This window comes from Diabrotica virgifera, chromosome 1, assembly GCF_917563875.1.
Source record: "Diabrotica virgifera virgifera chromosome 1, PGI_DIABVI_V3a".
In the NCBI taxonomy this organism is placed as follows: domain Eukaryota; kingdom Metazoa; phylum Arthropoda; class Insecta; order Coleoptera; family Chrysomelidae; genus Diabrotica; species Diabrotica virgifera.
Window position 1 is genome coordinate 136,144,541 of NC_065443.1, and position 20,058 is coordinate 136,164,598.

At 34.7% G+C, this 20,058-nt stretch overlaps 1 protein-coding gene across 5 annotated transcripts in view; it reads right to left on the reverse strand.

Annotated features, from left to right (window-relative positions):
• The window catches only part of LOC114349435 (homeotic protein spalt-major-like), a 499,984-nt gene that overhangs the window by 20,635 nt on the left and 459,291 nt on the right, over positions 1-20,058 (reverse strand). For 3 of the 5 annotated variants that reach the window (XR_007696687.1, XM_028299810.2, XM_050644739.1), the window contains 3 exons: positions 17,202-17,351; positions 16,852-17,146; positions 1,071-1,222 (listed from right to left, as the gene is read on the reverse strand). Coding sequence is in view for 4 of the 5 variants with exons in the window: in XM_028299810.2 (XP_028155611.1) it covers positions 1,071-1,222; positions 16,852-17,146; positions 17,202-17,351 (597 nt within the window). In the remaining variant the exon portion in view is untranslated. The remainder of the gene's footprint in view (positions 1-1,070; positions 1,223-16,851; positions 17,147-17,201; positions 17,352-20,058) is intronic. The other 2 variants (XM_050644745.1, XM_028299812.2) reach the window with 2 other exon arrangements.

Below are 20,058 nucleotides of genomic sequence, written 5' to 3' on the forward strand. Positions count from 1 at the left end.
AACAAATTTTATTGTTCTACAATTATTATTCTATTCAAAATAGAAGCAGTATCAAACAAAGGTCTTGGGCCCACCATTAAAAAAATAGCTCCCTCATGAGACTCTTTTTATTCAGTTATTCATATCGAGTCGGAAAACTTTTCTATTTCGGAAATTTTTTGGTAGGGGTGGGTTTTGTAAATATAGAGGATTCTAAACTTTTTGCGTCCGACAACTGAAGTACGAATTTTTATCAAACAGTCCTGCAAAAATCAGCTGTGAGGGTATAACATTTATGACTTTTTATGATGCGTGCCCCCCCCCCCTATGGGGGACGCACTATGGAGTCATAAATGATGGTTTTTCGGCAGGATTGTTTGATAAAAATATTTACAATTTACTGGTAATATTGTCCGACAAAATTTTTTAAGGGTACTCGAGTTGTCGGACACACCAAAGTTTGGAAAAATTTATATATATGTATTTACGAAACGTTCTCTCTTAAAAATTTTCCGAAACAGAAAAGTTGTCCGACTCGATATGAATAACTGAATAAAAAAGTTGGAAAAATTCTTTTGTAAAATGTATACAATTTTTATTAAAAATCCCTTTAAGGGCTACATCACAACAAAACGTTTTCTATTTTATAAAAAATCATCATCAGTGTTAGACAGATTGGATGCCAGCTGAACCTCCAAAGAAATAGTCGGATAAAAAATATTCTTTGGTGGCTCAGCTGGCATCCAATCTGTCTAACACTGATGATGACTTTTTATATAATCGAAAACGTTTTGTTGTGGTGTAACCCTTAGAGGTATTTTTAATAAAAATTTTATACCTTTGACAAAGAATTTTTCCAATTTTTGTGATTGATGGTATACAGCCAGCTACAGGAAAAATTTTTCTTTTCCTTGTGGATTGAACAAAAAAGGCTCATGGGGAGGTAATAATTTTTTTAATGGTGGGTCCAAGGACTAACAGGTATTCTACAATTTTTTCATAATAGCATAATATAGTCGTACTTGTAGAAATTGTTATGTACTATTTAGCATTAGTAAAGCTAAGCAGACGATCGGAAGGGAAAGACTTACCTTGAGATTGCCCTTGGTGGTGAAGGCCTTCTGGCATACTGTACATCTAAAGGGTTTGTCTCCGGTGTGGGTCCTCATGTGAATCTGCAGGGCCGAACTCGACGAGAAGTTCTTATTGCATACGTGGCACAAGTGCTTACTCGATTGTAAGCCTGCAAAACACACGCACACCACACACATTAGCCCACAACCTTAGCTCAGTTAGTGCAAGCGATGACAGTGTTATTTGGTCTATATCGAAGGGCAAACCTCTGACATTTGAACGTTAAGCATATTTTACAATTCATTATAAATTTATTGCTCAAGTAAAGAATAAACTACTTAAAAGGGAAAGTTTGGGAACAAATAAATATTTTAATTTAAAAGATGAGTTACTTAAAAAAGTGAGGGGTAAGTTAGCAACGAACTACTGCAGTACCGGTCTGAGTCCACAAGTCTGAGCTCTCCAGTACTCCGTGCATGATAGACTGGATGGGGAAGCTATAACCGAAAAAATTCAGAGATCGTTTGAAAACATGACAAGTGTTGCAGCTACGCAATTAACTGTTGAACTCTGGGGGATTATAGCCTCGGTACTGCCGCATATGATAGTATTTCGTCCCAATTCATAGAAACAAAGTGAACATAAAGACAAAAACAAAAAAAACATATCAGGGTTCTACAGGCGAACCATCAGCACAGTAAGACAGCTTCAGCAAAACTTTCAATCAAAAGTTCGATGTAACTTGATAGTGCATTAAATTAAGGCGACCAAAGTCTTGAAGACTTGTATAATGGTAAATAGACAATGTACAATAGACAAATTAACTCCAGTAAAACAACTTGGAAGAAAAACAACTTAAAATAATCTGCTATGCAGACGATGCAATACTAATCTCTCAAAGTGAAGATGATTTACAACGTATGCTGCACCAATTTAACATGACCGCCAGAAAATTTAACATGTTAATTTCCTCAAAAAAGACAAAATGCTTGGTTATAACAGCAGATCCAATAAGATGTAAATTGGAGCTGGAAGGTCAGATAATAGAATAGAAGTGATGGAGTTTAAATACCAAGGCATCACACTATCTAGCTACAGAAGGCTCGAAACAGAAGTGGAAGATCAAGTGAATAGAGCAAACAGAGCCGCAGGTTACCTGAATGACACAATATGGAGAAATAAAAATATCGGAAAAGAAATGAAAGGCGGAATTTACAAAACAGTCATTAGAACAATAATGACATACGCGGCAGAAACACGACCCGACACAGAGAGGACAAAAAGATCGCTCGAAACAGCGGAGATGAAAACCCTTCGAAAAATCGATGGTAAGACTCTATGTGACAGAGCTAGAAGTACAGATATACGACGGAGATGCACGACAGAGATGCAAGGTGGATAACATTAATAACTGGGTAAGCAACAAAAGAATAGAATGGAATGATCACATAAGTCGAATGACAAAAAATAGGGTAGTCAGGACAGCGAGAGACGGTTCCCCAATAGGAAGACGATCAGTGGGAAGACCACGAAAACGATGGAACGACAACTCACTAGAGGCACATTGAAAAGACAGACAGAGTCATGTATATACAAAAAGAAGAAGAAGAAGAAGAAGAAGAAGAAGAAGAAGAACTCCAGTAAAACAACTGTAGGACACATGGTTCCCAGAGAAAAAAGAAGGGACTACACGAATACAAACATGTACATCTAGGAGTAATCATATCAAAAGATGGAAAGGTGAACGTAGAAATATCAAACAAAGAGAAGGAAACTATTACAATAGACATTTTAAGTAATACAAAGTTCCTAAAATATTAAATCAGTAAATAAATAAAATTGTAGAATTAGAGAGTGCAATAAAGTACAGAATTAGATAGAAGGCAGCAAGCTTCGCTTAGCTTGTAATCACAAAATTGACTTCAAATGTAAAACTGCGATCTTTTGATTCGATCTTCTAAAACTGAATGGCACATACCTAAATCTGGTAATCTGTAATACTACACTCGACGCTAAGAGTAATAATGAAATAAAGGATACCGATTGGATGATGACTTCCGATTATAATATGGTAAGTACCTGCAGATATAATAAAGTACTTTTCCAGCTCGTCATCTACCCATGGAAGGTATGGGGCAGAAGATACACACCACCTAGACTAGACTACATGGTTAGACCGGGAAACATAGGTCGTTTACAACAATATATTATTATGTCAATTACTGGAAAATGCCTGGATCTATACCAAGCACATGGCAAAATATATCCTGAACGAATATGCGCTAATAAAGCTGAATTACTAGGAAAAACAAGCAAGAGTCAAATTAGAATAATAACAAGCTTCTGTATGGGACATAGCTCAGATACCTATATTGAATGAGACCATTTCATGGAAACTTACACTGCAAATTCTGTGGCACAGAACCTGAAACAGTCAGCCATATTTTTGATGACTGCATGGAACTAGATCAAAGAGAGAGAAAACGTTTTGGGGACTAGCAACTGACTCCAAAAACATCCACTAGATCTTTACAAGCTGGCAAAAAGTTCCAAAGTTCTGGTATGGATATCACAATTACATGGAGCCAATTAGTTGCAATTTATAATAGAGAGCTTCCAAAAAAGCATAAAAACTGTATACGTTAAGGCTTTGGTAGATGATAGATAGAAAGGTATAGAGTCTTACGTTATTTTTTAATTGGTTTACCCATCGATATATTGTATCGCCTCGCTTTTGCCTTATTTGTTTTAAAATTATGTACATAGTAGCTGAATTAAGAGATAATAAAGTTTTTTGCTGTATTATTTAAATTAATCAATAATATTTAAAAATCTACTCTTTACCATACTCCTTCCCTCAAAATTTGCGTTTTGTTTCTAATGATTATCGCTAAAGCTTTTATCTTAACCTAAATGCTCAGAAACGAATACTTCAGCAATTGTAGGTCTTTAATAGTGAGGTTACGTATTTGCCTAGTTCGTCATAATTTAGTATGAGTGTCTACCTGTGTCTACTTTCTCCTATTTTTATCTGTGTTTCTCTTCTCGCTTTATGTTTCTAATTATTCATAAAACTTCTGCCGGTGTTATATCAAATCCTTATCTCCACTTTTTTCATCAGACCTCTGGTCCAGAAGGAATCCAGTGAGATATTGTGTTTAAAGTCGCCATGAAAATATATGCCGTCTTATTGTTTCCATTTCCTTTGTTTATAAGATTGTTCTATACATATGTACATAGAGTAATTGTAAAATAAATGCAAAATTTGATTTATTTCTGTTATTATAACGTCATTATAAAATATAACGTTGCAATTGAAGAAATAAAGTTTTTGGGCTCATTCAACATTAAAAAAGGGTCTACAAATTAATCTAATATAGCAAAAAACTTGTACCCTCTTACATTTGGAAACAATTTTCATATGAAAATACAGATATGACAATTTTTACCGTACCTTTATGAGACTCATTTCACCTTTAAAAGAATTAATATTACTTATGGTAATAATGTGATTATTAATGTTATATTGTGATTATTAATGCAATATTAATATTAATGTAATATATATTTACAAATGTGATTAAGTACCCTTTCAAACTAAGACACTGGTGTCTGACACCAGTGTCCGCCACCGGTTTTCAATTGCAGCAAAACATGAGCCACTAAAATCAGCCAGACACTTAAAGTGGCTCGTCTGTAGTTGTTAATTTAAAACAATGCTTTGATGCACGGTGGCGGACACCGGTGTCAGACACCAGTGTCTTATTCAGAAAGGATACTTAGTGTAAAAAATTTATTTTTGGCCTAATTTCGTAATCAAGGAAATTTTGATTAACTGACTTTAAGTTGTTACAAGATTAATCTAATTTCATATAGTAGTACCAAATTATGAATATCTGCATTATACAAATGTCTTGCTTGGTCACCTCTCCCACGCCTGAGTTAGATGGCGCCAGTAAGAAAGTTGGTTTGAACATAAATTTTGCAAACGAATAATAATTGACAAATCTGGTAGCAAGAGAAAATAAAAAAGTCGACTGCAACAAAATAACATTGGTTCATAAATATACATACTTACATATCTCTTGATATCCAAATGGCCAGGGACGATCTAACTGCCGAACTGCAAAGAAGAATCACTTTAGCATGGCCGCATATGGAACTCTATCTGACATCTTCAAGAGCAACATGCGAAATTATTTGAAAAAGAAGACCTTTGACCTAACGTGTGCTTCCTGTCATAAGTTACGGCACCGAAACACTTTACGTAACTCAGATCGCGGCAGCCAAACTTAGAGGAGCCCAATGAAGAATGGAACGGTCATTACGTGGACTTACTCTCAGAGAGAGGGTTATAAACGAGGAAATGAGAAGGTCAGGCGTCACATATGTCATATAGAACATAGCATAGCTGACGTGAAATTGGGTGGGCCATGTAGCCAGAATGAATGACAGACGGGTAACAAAACAAAAATAATGCGACAAGCGACGAAGTAAAAAAACGCATAGCATTGGCAATCAGAACTCTCATTGATCTTCTTCTTAAAGTGCCGTCTCCTCAATGGAGGTTGGCTACTACAATTGCAAACTCTTCTCTGTCTTCAGCTGTTCTTATTAGCTGTTCAAAATTTAGCCCTGCCCATTGTCGGATATTTCTGAGTCACGATAGTGTTTTCCTTCCTAGTCCGCTCCTTCCCTCGATCTTTCCTTTCACTATAAGTTGAGCATATTGGTAAATATTATTTCTCAGTATGTGGCCCAGGTATGATGTTTTCTAACTTTCACTGCGTTGAAAAGTTCTCTTGCCTTGCCTATTCTATGCAGCTCTTCTTCGTTTAAGGTATGCGATGTCCACGAAATTTTGAAAATTCTCCGGTAGACCCACATTTCAAAGGCCTCCAACTTATTTATGGTTGATGTTTTAAGGGTCCATGTCTCAACTGCATAGAGAAGAGTCGACCAGACGTAGTATTTGGATAAACGTAGTCGAATTTCGAGATTTATTCGAGAATCACAAAGCAGTTTTTTGATTTTTTCGAAAAATTTTCTGGCCTGTTCTATTCTCGATCTTATTTCTAGATCAGAATTTAGGCTGCCATTGACCTTCAGAGAAATAGAAATCTAAATCTTGCAGTAAAGCTCAGCATTTCCAAGACCTTGATAAGACCGGTTTTGATCTAACATAGTTTTTGATATATAGTGTTTTAATATATGCTACTGAAACATGGACTTTATTCCAAAACAAGAGAATACTGCTTCTTCTTCTACGGCACTACAAATTGAGCCTTGGCCTCCTTTACTTTTTGGCTCCACCCTTGTTTGTCTGCTCTTCTTCATACACTCCTAAAAGTGCTTGTGGGTCGCTGCTTACTGTGTGTTTCCAGCGCTTTCTTGGCTTTCCAACCGGTCTCTTTCCCCGCAATCTAGCGTTCAGTGCTCTTTTAGGTTTTCAAACAGGGAGACTAGGGGAATTGCCCCCGTAACACGCTCCATAATTAAAGGAAAAATTGTTAAAACATAAAAAATATATTAGCTGACATGAAACTAAACTACAGAAAAACAAATTAATCCCAATGGAGGTACTCGACAGTTAGGAAAACTAAGGGAATTTATTGCATATAAGTTATAATCTATGTATTTTATGTAGTTTGGATTTATCTTTTTATAGCTTTTGATCGGTATTTCATCGTAATTCCCCCCAAGGAAAATGTCTAGATCCGCCACTGCTAATGAAGCGCCTTCAAAAACCTGAGGAACAACCATAACAAGTGTTGCTAGAATCACACAAGACTTCTCACGTTTTCACGCCTGCCGAATATAAACCTGATCTCAGCAACAGCACCATTTGATTTTCAAAAAAACGTTGAATAGTTATTTAAAAAAATAATAAACCGCGGTACTAATATTTGCTGCATGAAAGTCTGCATATTATGCAGAATTTTTTTTAAGATTTTTTTAGAAAAAAAATCATGAAATATATATACAGTACGTAAATCGTTCAGCTGGACATAAAGAATATACATTGTATTATATTGAGATAATCGTGACAACTGAGCTCTCTCGATGACGTGGGTATTAACCTCAAAATTGACAAATCATTTCGACTGACACAAATAAACGTCAAAATATGACAATGTATTTAGTAGTATTTTTGGCCTAAGAGAATGGGAAAACTGTTTGATTTTGAAATTAGTTTTTAAATAAAAAAATATTTTAAAAATTTAAGTAAAATTATTAACTCATTAATCATAGACTTAGTTTTTGATTTATTTATGGACAGCCTTGCGTCAAAACCAGGTCAAAACTCACTCATTCTATTCGTTCTAACAGCTCTATTGCACCAAAAACTCGTACTCGAAAAACTAACACAGGTTAGCGCAGTTGCCACAATTCTCTCAATGTATATTCCCTATGTCCAGCTGAACGATTTACATACTGTATATAGCTATGGCCAACTAGATTCGATCTAATGTTTTGCACAATAAACCTTATTTGAATGGTTGATGAACTGTGGGTACTTTGCTCGTATAACCAGTGTGTTATGGTTTTTTTAGGCTTTGAAAAACATCAGGCCAATGCTAAGTATCCTGATAGGTCCCTAATTAACACGATATATGTGTTAATTAGCGACCCATCTAACCGAAATCAGCAAAATCTTAACATACACATAGTCGAAGGTAACTAAAACCCGATGGTTCCATAAAAGATTGTAATTAATATTTCGCGTTTACTGACTACCATGTACTTTGTTTTTTTTCTTATTAAGATAAAATCCATGTTCTCTAATTATATCTGATATGCGGAATATTATTATTTGCACCACTAAGCTATTTGCAAAAACTACTGCCTGGTCGACAAATCTAATGTCGCGTGTGAAAACCTGAGATGTCTTTTGCTGCTCTGCTCTGGTTTAAGTTTTAAGTCAGCTAATATATTTTTATATATTTCCCCCGCGTGTCGTGGGGGAATTCCCCAATTCCCCCCGTAGATCCGCCACTGTTCAGTAGTTTTCTAAAGCTATGGCGGAACTGCAACTATGCTGGTATTGGATAAGTTTGAAGCTTTCATGAAAACATGATAATTCTTCAGCACATTTTTTATCGCATTTCTTCAGTTTTCTGAGGACTTTTGGGAGGTTTTCTGAAGACTAAAATACGATGCATATATTCTTGGCCACGAATTCATACGTAACACACAAATATACATGAAGAAAATGAGTATGTCTTCTTTCAGTAATAGATATTTTCATTCATTTGACTGTGAATTAGTGCACTGAACGTAAACCTAGCACCTGAATCCAATAACTTCAGAAGGCTGTAGCTTTAGAATAATAGTTTTTCAGACCTAGGTCCCACGAACTTTTTTAATCTAAGCACTGAGAACTATCATTGACCAAACATTCATTAAATTTGACCGGGGCCACTTTTCCATAAGGACTCTTGCGGGGTCCTTTGAAGTGATTGTAACTAATAAAAAACGCAAAACATGTTTGTAACAAAAAACTGCGTCTTATAGAAATATATTCAATTTTTGTTATTGTTGCTTGAAAAATTGTTATCATTTTTACCTGCGTAGGTACACAATTAAATCAATCGAAGATATTAATACATAAACCTGGCGAGCAGCTGTCTATTATTGCGACAACTTTCATCATTCAATAATGAATGGAATTTGGCACACACGTTGACATAAATACTTTGAAAATGCAATAAATTAGTTATTTAAATCAATTACTTTTTTAATGGCAATTCAAATCAATATAAATATCCAATAGATATTGATCACTTGTTTAGGTATTGTATAAAAATTCTTGGTAATGAGGCAACAACAAGATTACAGATGTTAGATTATAAATAATAGATAAGTACATCCTTAGAGAACTACTTTTTTAATAAGGATGTTGAATTACGAGTAGTTTAAGGAAATTTTTTTTTTTTTCCATATTCTCTTTTGTAAACGTCCATGTCTGAGAGCCATATATTAAAACAGGGAGTATACATTGATTGAAGACTTTTGTTTTTAGGTATTGCGGGTATTTTCTGTTCTTTAGAATATAAGACAGTTTTCCGAATGATGCCCAGGCCAACTTTATTCTTCTCTTTATTTCTTCGGTCTGATTTTCTTTATTTAATCTAGTGATTTGTCCTAGATATATATATTCTTTTACTTGTTCTATTCTTGTTTGTGCCACTGTAATTACTAGTTCTTCTTGTTGATTGGTCATGGTTTTTGTTTTACTGTAATTCATCTTCAGTCCTATCTTTGTCGATTCTCTATCTAGTTCTTCCATCATTCTTTGTAATTCTTCACTTCTTTCTGCTATTAATACAATATCATCAGCCTATCGTAAGTGATTCAGATATTGCCCGTTTATGTTTATACCCAAACCATCCCAGTGCAGTTGTTTGAACACATCTTCTAGCGCTTGGTTGAATAGCTTGGGCGAGATGGTATCTCCTTGTCTTACTCCTCGGTTTATTTTAATAGGCTCCGTTTGTTTCATTAGCTTAATAGTTGTTGTTGCCTTATCATATATATTTGTAATTAAGTCGGTATATCTGTAGTCTATTCTGCTGTTTTGTAGGGAATTCTTTACTGCCCAGTGTTCCACACTATCAAATGCTTTTTCGAAGTCAATAAATGCCATGTATAGCGGGATATGATATTCGTTAGCTTTTTCGATTAATATCTTCATCGTTAAAAGGTGGTCACTTGTACTGAAGCTTTTTCTAAATCCGGCTTGTTCTCTTGCCTGGTATCCATCTAATTTAGTTGTTAATCTGTTTGTTAATATCTTGGTTAATAGTTGGGAAAAAATAGCAAAGACAGAAAGAGCCATGGAAAGACAAATGCTGAACATTAAATTATCAGACAGGAAAAGAAACGAATGGATCCGTAACAAAACAAAAGTGAAAGACGTCTCTACCCAAGTAGCAAAGCTTAAATGGAAGTTCGCCGGACACACCCTACGGCAGAAGGATTAAAGATGGACTAAGATGATAATACATTGGAGACCATGGAACCACAAACGAAAAAGGGGAAGGCCACAGATGCGATGGTCAGATGACCTGAAGAAACACACTGGGTCAAAATGGATGCAAATTGCCCAAGATAGAAAGGCATGGAAGAAGGAAGAGGAGGCCTATATCCAAGGATGGATGTTTAGGGCTGATTAGATAGACAGATAGATAAGGAAATTTATATGACAAATTGTGGAATATTAACCAAAGTGCTACGTGCTGTACGTGTTAGCGACAAGTTTTAGTCCCTTCTATTATTTCTGCACTCTAGTCTTGGACTTCAAGTTTTGTGTCAAAACCTTTTCCTATATTTATCGATCCCTATTTTTGTTGGACCTACTATTCCCATATGTTTCCCGACGACAGAGTGTTTACGTTAATATTGCTTTTTTACTTATTGTAGTAATGTAATGTTACATGTTAAGGAGTGATAAAGATAAAAAGCCACATTAGGTTAAAAATAAAAGACAAGATTAACTGGAACTTAAAAGGAAGTGCTAATATTTCCATGTCGTACTTGCCACCCTATCTAACGCCAACTAGACTCCTGAAGTACGAATCAAAGTGAAAAAAAAACATATCACCATTGATTAACAAAAGCAACAGTGACGCTAGTAGCTGCCTCTAACTAGATATCCGGTATACAATCATCTGTAGATGATCTATCTGCAATCTCAACATTTACTGTTTCCTGGTCTGCCGAAAAAGTCAGTAGTGTCTTCGCCACGCGGTAGTAGCTACACGTGTGTACGTAACAGTCGAAAAACAGACATTGACAAAGCCGCAATAAGAGGACTCAAAGGAAGAAGTAGCAAAGTAGCAAGTAAAACGAAATTAAGGCTGATAAACAGCATCATAATACCAATAATAACATAATATGTTATGCATTATGCATATTATGCATCTCTTGCATGAGGACACATTTAACGCCAACAAAAGCAAGATACAAGCAGCACAGAACAGATGCAGTTTAATAAGCTGAAGTTAGTAAGGGTACTAGAGATGATAGAAGCAAATGTCAGAATAAAATTCGCTGAGCTTAATGATCACCCGAACCGGATCCCGGATAGATATTACAGTAGAATGAGTTCCATAGATGGAAACAGAATACCAAATCAACACACGTTAGCAAATTTTAGATAATATTGTAGCTCTATCAGAAGACATTACGCTCGCCTTGAAGCATCGTACTTCTCAGCATCTCCCTGTCATCCCTCAAAAAAATTCAAAAATTACTAAACAATGACCAAACCAGAAAAAAATATTATTAAAACCTATAAAACGGGCAAGAGGGGCCCACACACTCGAGCTCCGAGTCATCGAACTGGGCCTAGCTCGGAGCGGGGGCTTGGGGGGCACATGCAAGCAGTGCATTGCGACGATAAGTCAGCAGAGGCGATAGCGAAACTATAGCACCTTACGCTGTCCTGCATAACTAGGGGTAAGACATCACGTAGGGACCTTAGTCCTTATTCCTAGGACTTCCACATGGCAATAATTTTGACGATTTAAGCCTTCATAGCGCGATAGGGTGCTATGGAACGCGGTGAAGGATGGTCTGAAGCACTGGGACGGGGTTGAGTGGTCCCTGATTTACAAGGATCAATGCCTTCCACCTCAATGAATTGTATACCCGAATGTTATTTTATGGGTGTGCAGATCTCACAGGCTAGGTTCATTTCTATTGCTTGTTTGGTTTTCTTCCACTAATATAGATAAGACTTTTTCATCATTTTCTGTAATTGATAGGTACGTGAAGTCCTAAATTGGAGGTGAATTGTGTTGGAGATGCACTAAGATGTAAATTATCGATTGCACACAATCAGATAAGATCTAAAAAGACCGTAGACACTAAAAGTGCACCTACAATCTTAATAACAGACACTTATCTTTCATTATGAGTTAGACGTCCCATAATTTTAAATAATCTCTTCATTTGAATGCAACTATGCAACAACATAAATATACATAGAAAACACATTAGGTAAAATATGTTGACTACCTAATAATTTAGATTTCTTGTATTTCATATTTGAAATAAAATAAACTATAATTTCCACATCAATCTGTAACAAATTCAATGTCAGTGCTATAAACTAGTTTTAACCTACATAGCAGACTTTGTGCAATTAATTTCCCTGGTCGGAAGAAGTGGAAATAAATAATGAGTTGTTTGTAAGTACTCGTTAAGGATATTATGTGGGTTTTATTCTCATTCTTTGATATTTTTCTACAAAATAAAAGACAGATACAGAGCATACCTAGTTGTTTATTAAATCTTGCCTAATAGACCAGAGCGCATCTGTAAAAATATTAGTACATTTGGACGTTGAGAGGTGACTCAAATTTTTTTGCAGAAATTGCTTGAAAATAACTCAAATAATAATATTTGAGTTATCCTCCCTCTCAAAAAGGTCCGGAACATTGTTTAAATAATCAAAATGTCAAAAAATAAAGGAAAAATTCGATTTTTTTCTTGGTTTTTTGATTATAACTTTAAAAGTATTCATTTCCGAGAAAAGTTGTATTGACATAAAAGTTGCGTAATTAAATTTCCTACAATATAGAATTGGTTAGAAATTTAAAAAATAGTCACCCTTGTTGCAAAATAGCAATAATTGCGAAAAAAACATACAAAAACAAGTATTCGCATTTTACGTCTTTCAACCATTTATGCTACACTTAGGACCTTCATATTTCACCCAGAAAAACTTTATGATACAGTTAAATAATACTGTAAATTCCAATAAGATCGGTTTAATAGATTTTGCAAAATAAATTTTGCAATCCAGCTTTCGCAAAAAAATTCATTTTTTCAAAATGTTACAGGACTGACAATAAAACAGGTAGCAAGTTGAATTTTTTTTGCGTATAGAAGTGTACTGTACCTTTCATTTGCAATTTGCAAAATTAAAATAAATTAACTACCACGGCGTCAGGAATTTTTTTAAATAAACATTAATTATTGATGCTACGCGCAGAACAGCGGATAGTTTGCTCTGATTGGGCATTCCAATGACCTTTGATAATGATTGATACATTTTAATTTTTATTACATTTCGATATAAATAAATAAATTTGTTTATTGCAAAATAAAAACGCATACTCTATCCTTTGAAATAACACTTTTTTTAGCAAAAACTTTCTTTGTTCATATATTTTAACTTAGACAATAAAAGTTTATTATTTTTATACATATGCAATTGTTTAAACAAAATTTCACAAACAATAATAAAATTAGTTTGATTTTTGTGGAATTAAAATATTAAAATATAACAAAATATAGAGTAAGAAAATAATATATTAGATAAAGATTGGAAGAAATTTTGGTGGAAATCAACTTATGTGAATCGAACACCGCTGTCCTGCGCGTAGCACCAAAAATTAATGTTTATTTAAAAAATTTCGTGACGCCGTGGTAATTAATCGATTTTAATTTTGCACATTGCAAAATAAAGCTACAGTACACTTTTATAAGTAAAAAAAATTCAACTTCCTATCTGCTTTATTTTCAGTCCTGCAACATTTTAAAAAAATGAATTTTTTTTGCGAAAGCTGGATTGCAAAATTTATTTTGCAAAATCTATTAAACCAATCTTAATGAAATTTATAGTGTTGATTTACTCTATCATAAAGTTTTTCTGGAAAAAATATGAAGGTCCTAAGTGTAGCATAAATAGTTTAAAAACGTAAAATGCGAATACTTGTTTTTGTATGTATTTTTTTCGCAATTATTGCTATTTTGCAACAAGGGTGACTATTTTTTAAATTTTTAACGAATTCTATATTGTAGGAAATTTAATTGCGCAACTTTTATGCCAGTACAACTTTTCTCATAAATGAAAAGTTTTTAAGTTATCATCAAAAAACCAATAAAAAAATCGAATTTTTCCTTCATATTTTGACATTTTGATTATTTAAACAATGTTCCGGGCCATTTTGAGTAGGAGGATAACTCAAATATTATTATTTGAGTTATTTTCAAGCAATTTCTGCAAAAAAATTTGAGTCACCTCTCAACGTCCATCTCAAAACAGATGCGCTCTGGACTATAAGCACTTTCGCTCTCAAAACATCTTCAGGGGCATCTAAAATAAGCCAAAAACGATATTGTAGTGACAGAAAAGTGAAGAACCTTCGACTAGAGCTCGAAGCTAATGTATAATTAAAAATTATAACGTCGTAGACGACAATGGCATCATTAACTTTAAAGAGCTGGCTTTTGAATGTTCTTGGATAACTGTTAATTGTATAATTGCAAATTATTAATTCAGTTAATAAATGTGATAATTTTTTCACTAACTATGTATTCAGTGATTGTAATAATTTATATGTACAACAAAAACTAATACTCAATCGAGAAAAGAGGAAAAGTGTTAAAGTGATTTTTTAATAATATATTGTTACTATGGAACGCTTACAGTTTTGAACACCTTTAACAAAAAAAATACTTGGATCACAGAATATATCCTGATGCATTTATTCTCTGCTTGGATCTTCCATAAATAATAAACAATAAATAACGTTTTTTTAAGTTCACGTCTTAAATCAATTATTTATCAAATACACTATCAATATTATTTAATCAACAACTCAAAATATTCCCGATGCCATGTCAAATATTTAAAACTGTCACTGTCTCGTCATCATATTCTATTTGACTCAGTGCGTTGTATGACAAAGATAGCCAATGTTCGATTTGGAAAATATCAGCACGTCCATTTTTTTCGAATCCTGAAAAAACTAATAAATATTTTTAAAAAATTTAAACGCAGAATGAAAGACTAAATTATTATCAAGGGCCGAAAGTCCCTTAGAATAAATAAAAAGGTTCTTTTGAATGAGATATTTGAAATTAAAAATCACACTACATTTTCTCTTAGTTTTTCATCCCTGTAATTTATTAAAATAAACATTATAGAAGTTTTCAGGAACTTTCGGCCCTCGGTAAGAACATAATCTTTCATTCTGCGTTTAAATTTTTCAAAAATACTTATTAGTTTTCTCAGGATTCAAAAAAAGGAATCCCCATTTTAATAGGATTGTAGCCGAAAATACGTACCCATCCCCTTAACGGAAATGTTTTAAAGTGATATCTGACAAATGATAACTGAGATGATTTTTTCTAAAATTATGGACAGTCACCACAAACGTGAATGTCGTTTGTAGTGTAGTACACACACAATCAAATACTCTATGGCAAACTGAACATTGACCACAAGTACAACCGACTAATAGTATATTAGAAGCCTGGTGATGAAATAAGAAATAATGAAAATTAGGCTACATCAGATGAGGCTACATCAGAGCGTCATCAAAATTTTTTTCGAAAGTTCTGCGAACTTTCGAAAGTACGTTACACTAAACTAAATTTCAACAAGACATGCAGTGCATGTACACAACGATTTTAGTTGTTAAAGGTGTTCAAAATTTATCTATTCGTTCCATAGTAACGTGTGTTATTAACATCACTTTATTGGAAGGTGTAATTGACACCAGCTGTAGATCAATAATTATTGATCGCGAACAATACGTAAATTACACTTTTCCATATCGTCTTGTAATTTAGATATACCATTGCCACAATTTCTATATTTTTACAGCCCTCACTGTTCTTCAGTTGGTTTTGAGTAATGCTTTGACATTTCAATTTTGTAGTTTGATCATTGGCTGCAAGTTTGACTAAACTAGTGGTTTAATATTTCAGTTTGTACATTGAGTTCATTAGTTTTCCAAGCATTTTAATTTCATATGTCAATTTATTCTTTTCTGTAATATTGGTTGTGCTTAGTACACAGACCCTTTAAAGTAGGCAACGAACTACACTTAAGTCGACTGTTTTAGTCTAGTTCTCACATTCACACGTGTCCACTATATTTGTCACCAAACTAACAACTCAGTTCATTTTTGACAGGTTTGAGTGTGGGAGCTAGATTATCAATCTACATCCAGCAATTGACAGGTATTCTCATTATTTCTTATTTCATCTGGCTTCTGCTATAGGTACTACTGGTTGGTTGTACTTGTGGTCAATGTTCAGTTTGCTATAGAGTATTTGAATGTGCAGTTCACTTTTGTGGTGATTGTCCATAATTTTAGACACAGTTATCTCAGTTGATATTTGTCAGATATCACTTATTTCCATTAACTAATTATTGTCCATAATTTTAGACAGTCATCTCAGTTGATATTTGTCAGATATCACTTATTTCCATTAACTAATAATTATTGTCCATAATTTTAGACACTTATCTCAGTTGATATTTGTCAGATATCACTTATTTCCATTAACTTCGTATGAACACGAACCATTCTACCTACTGCCATTGCCCCCATGTAATTATGTAGCCCCGAATAATTATTACAAAACTGTTTATTCTTTGTCTAGTGGTCTATAGTCTATTATTTGTATAATTTTTATGTAAATGTTTGACATTCCTGGATATGCTGAATAGCCTACCTTTTTGACCAGCTTCGAACTCTTGTCAAAATTTTTCCACTTTTCCTATCACTACAATAGCGATTTTTTACTTACTTCAGATGCCCCTGAAGATGCCCTGACAGCGAAAGTGCTTGGGCAAAATTTAATAAATAGATGTGCTCGGTATCTGCCTTTCGTTTGTAAAATTCATATATTCGAGCATTCAACAGTATATTATATCTTATTATGTTGACATTTGTTCGTATCGTTGTCGAACATTTTGAAGTAAAGCAAAAACGGAAAGAGTCTCATAAAGCGGTAATTTACAAGTAATAGTCAAAATGTTCTCATACTCACTTGGAGGGCGTTTCGGTAGGGGAAGTTCAGTCTCAGTAGGTTCTCTTTTGATTTGCTGCGACTCCAGTTCGTGCTTTTCGGGTGGCGGCGGCAGCTGGGGTGGTTGCAGAACTTGGGGTGGAGGTACTGGCGCCAGTGGCTGAGATTGCTCGTTATCACTCGCAGAATTCTCAATTTTAGGCAAGCTGGGAGGTAACGGAGTACTGTCATCACCGCTCATACTGGGAGGCTTGTCGAACATGTGCTGAGGCATGTCTCTGATCTTGTGTGTGAGCATGTGCTGCTTCATGTTGCCCTGTAACAATAAGAGTATTATAAATTATGAAGAATTTCTTATTGGCGGGTCTTACCGCCTTTTTTGTCCTGGACGAGGCGTATCCAGGCGTCATCGGTAAACAAAATACTGAAGAAATGGAGTTGAACAGAGACGATTTTTGATTTTGCGCTCTCCAGTTTTCTACTTCATCCTGGATACGCCTCTGCGTACAATGACACCCATCCTGAAACACAGACTAATCAACAAACGGACAAATTACAACTATTCCTCACTGGAACAGAGTTTGTCCAGTGAGGACACTAAATGTTATTAGTATATGTTTTGGGAATTAAATGTCATATTACAGTTGGTGATCAAATTATTAGAGCCACCCATAAAAATTTACTTTTTGTTTAATAGTGGTATGCAATTAAACTATAAAACATATTTTTCCTGCTTAATTCTACATATTTTACTGTGATTTAGAACTTTTAATACTTAAATTTTATGCCTTAAGCCTACTATTTGGTAGTGTCACCCTTTGCAGCAATTACTGCCTAGCACCTTCTTGGCATACTTTCTATGCATTTCTGGCAATTTTGTTAAGTTGTTTCACTCTTGTGCCATACTGCTATTAAGCGCTGGATCAATTGACGCTTTGTGGTTATAATTTCATTAGAAAATTCTTTCTTCATGAGCTTTCAAAGATTTTCTATTGAATTCAGATCTGGCGACTTGGTAGGCCAGTCAAGCACTTTTACTTGATTGTCAGCAAGGAATGTTTTAACAGTTTTTGCCTTGTGATAAGACGCCGAGTCATGCATAAAACTCTTATTTGGGAACCACTCCTAGACATGGGGAAGCAAACAAATGGAAACAAACGCATTAATATATTTTACAGCTCAATTACATACCCTTTTTGTAAAAAAAATTGAATTTTACTAGGTGGCTTTAATAATTTGATCACCCACTGTAGGGTTGTTCAATAAGTTTTGAAGTTTGATAAGAGAAGGCATTGATACTAGCCTAATTTTATTTCGTTATGTTGGTACGCTCTCCATATGAATGTGTGTGAAGTTTCGTTTCAATCTGTCAATTCATTTTTTGTTTGAAAGCCATTAAGCATCGACGCATCACAGTATTTTTTACAATGGAAACAATCAAGTATCGTGCAGTGATTGGATTCTTATTTTTCGAAGGTTTAAAAGCGATGGAAATTTATAAACGAATATTGAAAGTGTATAAGTACTCTATCCCTTCAATTATCATAGTAAAAACATGGGTTGCTAAATTTAAACGTGGTCGTACAACGTACAAGCCTTGAGGACGATCCACGTCCAGGACGTCCAAAAACAGCAAGAACACCAGAAATCGTAGAAAAAATACAGGATATTGTATTGTAAAATTATCGAGTGACTGAAATAAATTTAATAGAGGCCCTAGGCAACTCATTGAACAACGTAAAGAATAAGAATAAAGGCAGTTTTTGTTTTTATTCGACTCAGAGTTGGACCACCATCTCCATATAGCTATTTCAGCATCCCATGCATCTTCAGTGAAGCTATGCAGTCACAACTCTGAAGCGAATATTAACAACCCTGTCTATTTAAGGGAAACCATCGCGATACAATAATTCCACCTTTTGAGACGCAATCTAGCGACATCTCTCGCAATACGAGGAAAACAACGAAAAGCCCTAGATACAAAGTTTACTACTTTTTAAATAATTAGAATAATTGAAATAAAAATATAATAAACAATATTTTAAATCCAAGACTTTTCGTTAATAAACTGCTTTCTGCACAAGAGACGACGAAAATAGGAGAAAGCAAATAGAGGACACTTTGGCCACGCATTTACCTTCTCTCCATCTAGGAAAAGGACCGAAAGACAGTTTCTAAATACTCAAATGTAAGGAATAGTTTGACTGAAGTATTTGCTTTCAGAAAACTGTTTCACAAAGGGTGCCGCATTCACTAACAACGGAACAAAAACACATTCAAATGCGACTTTCTCAGCAACATCTAGCGTTTTCTAAAAAAAGTAGATTTTGTGCGTCAATTCATCTTTATGGATGAGACTTGGGTCTATCACCATGACTCTGAATCAAAACAAGAGGCTAAAGAGTGGTGTGAACCTGGCTCTTCGCCCCCAAAGCAAGTTTGTGTCCAGAAACCGGCCAAGAAGGTGTTAGCATAAGTTTTTTAAGATGCGAGAGTAATTTTTGTTTGTAGATTACTTGCAACCTGGTCTGGTAAAACTAGAGGCGGCTTTACCTATTGTGCAGGGTGTGCTGTGCACACGGGCTCCGGGATGCTGGGGGCGCGGAGCGCCAGAGAGCGGGTCCTCTACTTTGTTTCAACATAAAATATGCGTTAAAACGATTAATAAAAAATTACACTAGCACTTAAGCGCGATTTATAGATTGGTTGTCCGTCAATTGGCTGTCCGAAAAAGAAAGCTGAAGAAGGAAGTATCTCTGAAAAGGAATACGACTTCTATCGAAACATTTATTCTGCGACCGGGTACATCTACAGAAGAACATCTTGAGGCAAATGAAAACCAAGGTAGTTCTACACCAGAACTGCTCTCTTCAACGTCGTCACCGATATTCTCTTCGTCCTTGGTAATGGAAGAAAACGAAGAACCTTCTTGTGCCGAAGCGTTCCAGAAGAATATATACTTCAAGATGATATAATTAATGATCTTGCGTTACGGCCACAGATTTTATCCGACAAAGAGAGGATATTTTTAATGGAGCTTGGACCAGTACAAGTAAAACAGAGTTCCTATCCTTCGAATAGTTCGAAAAGATCTTTTTCAAATGCGTATTATGATAAAAAGATGTTATAATGAAATCGTTTTAAGAACTTAGCTGGTTTACTTTAAATCGACTTATTCTGTTGATTGTTTTTATTGTAAACTTTTTCATACTGATGTTACTCCTTTTA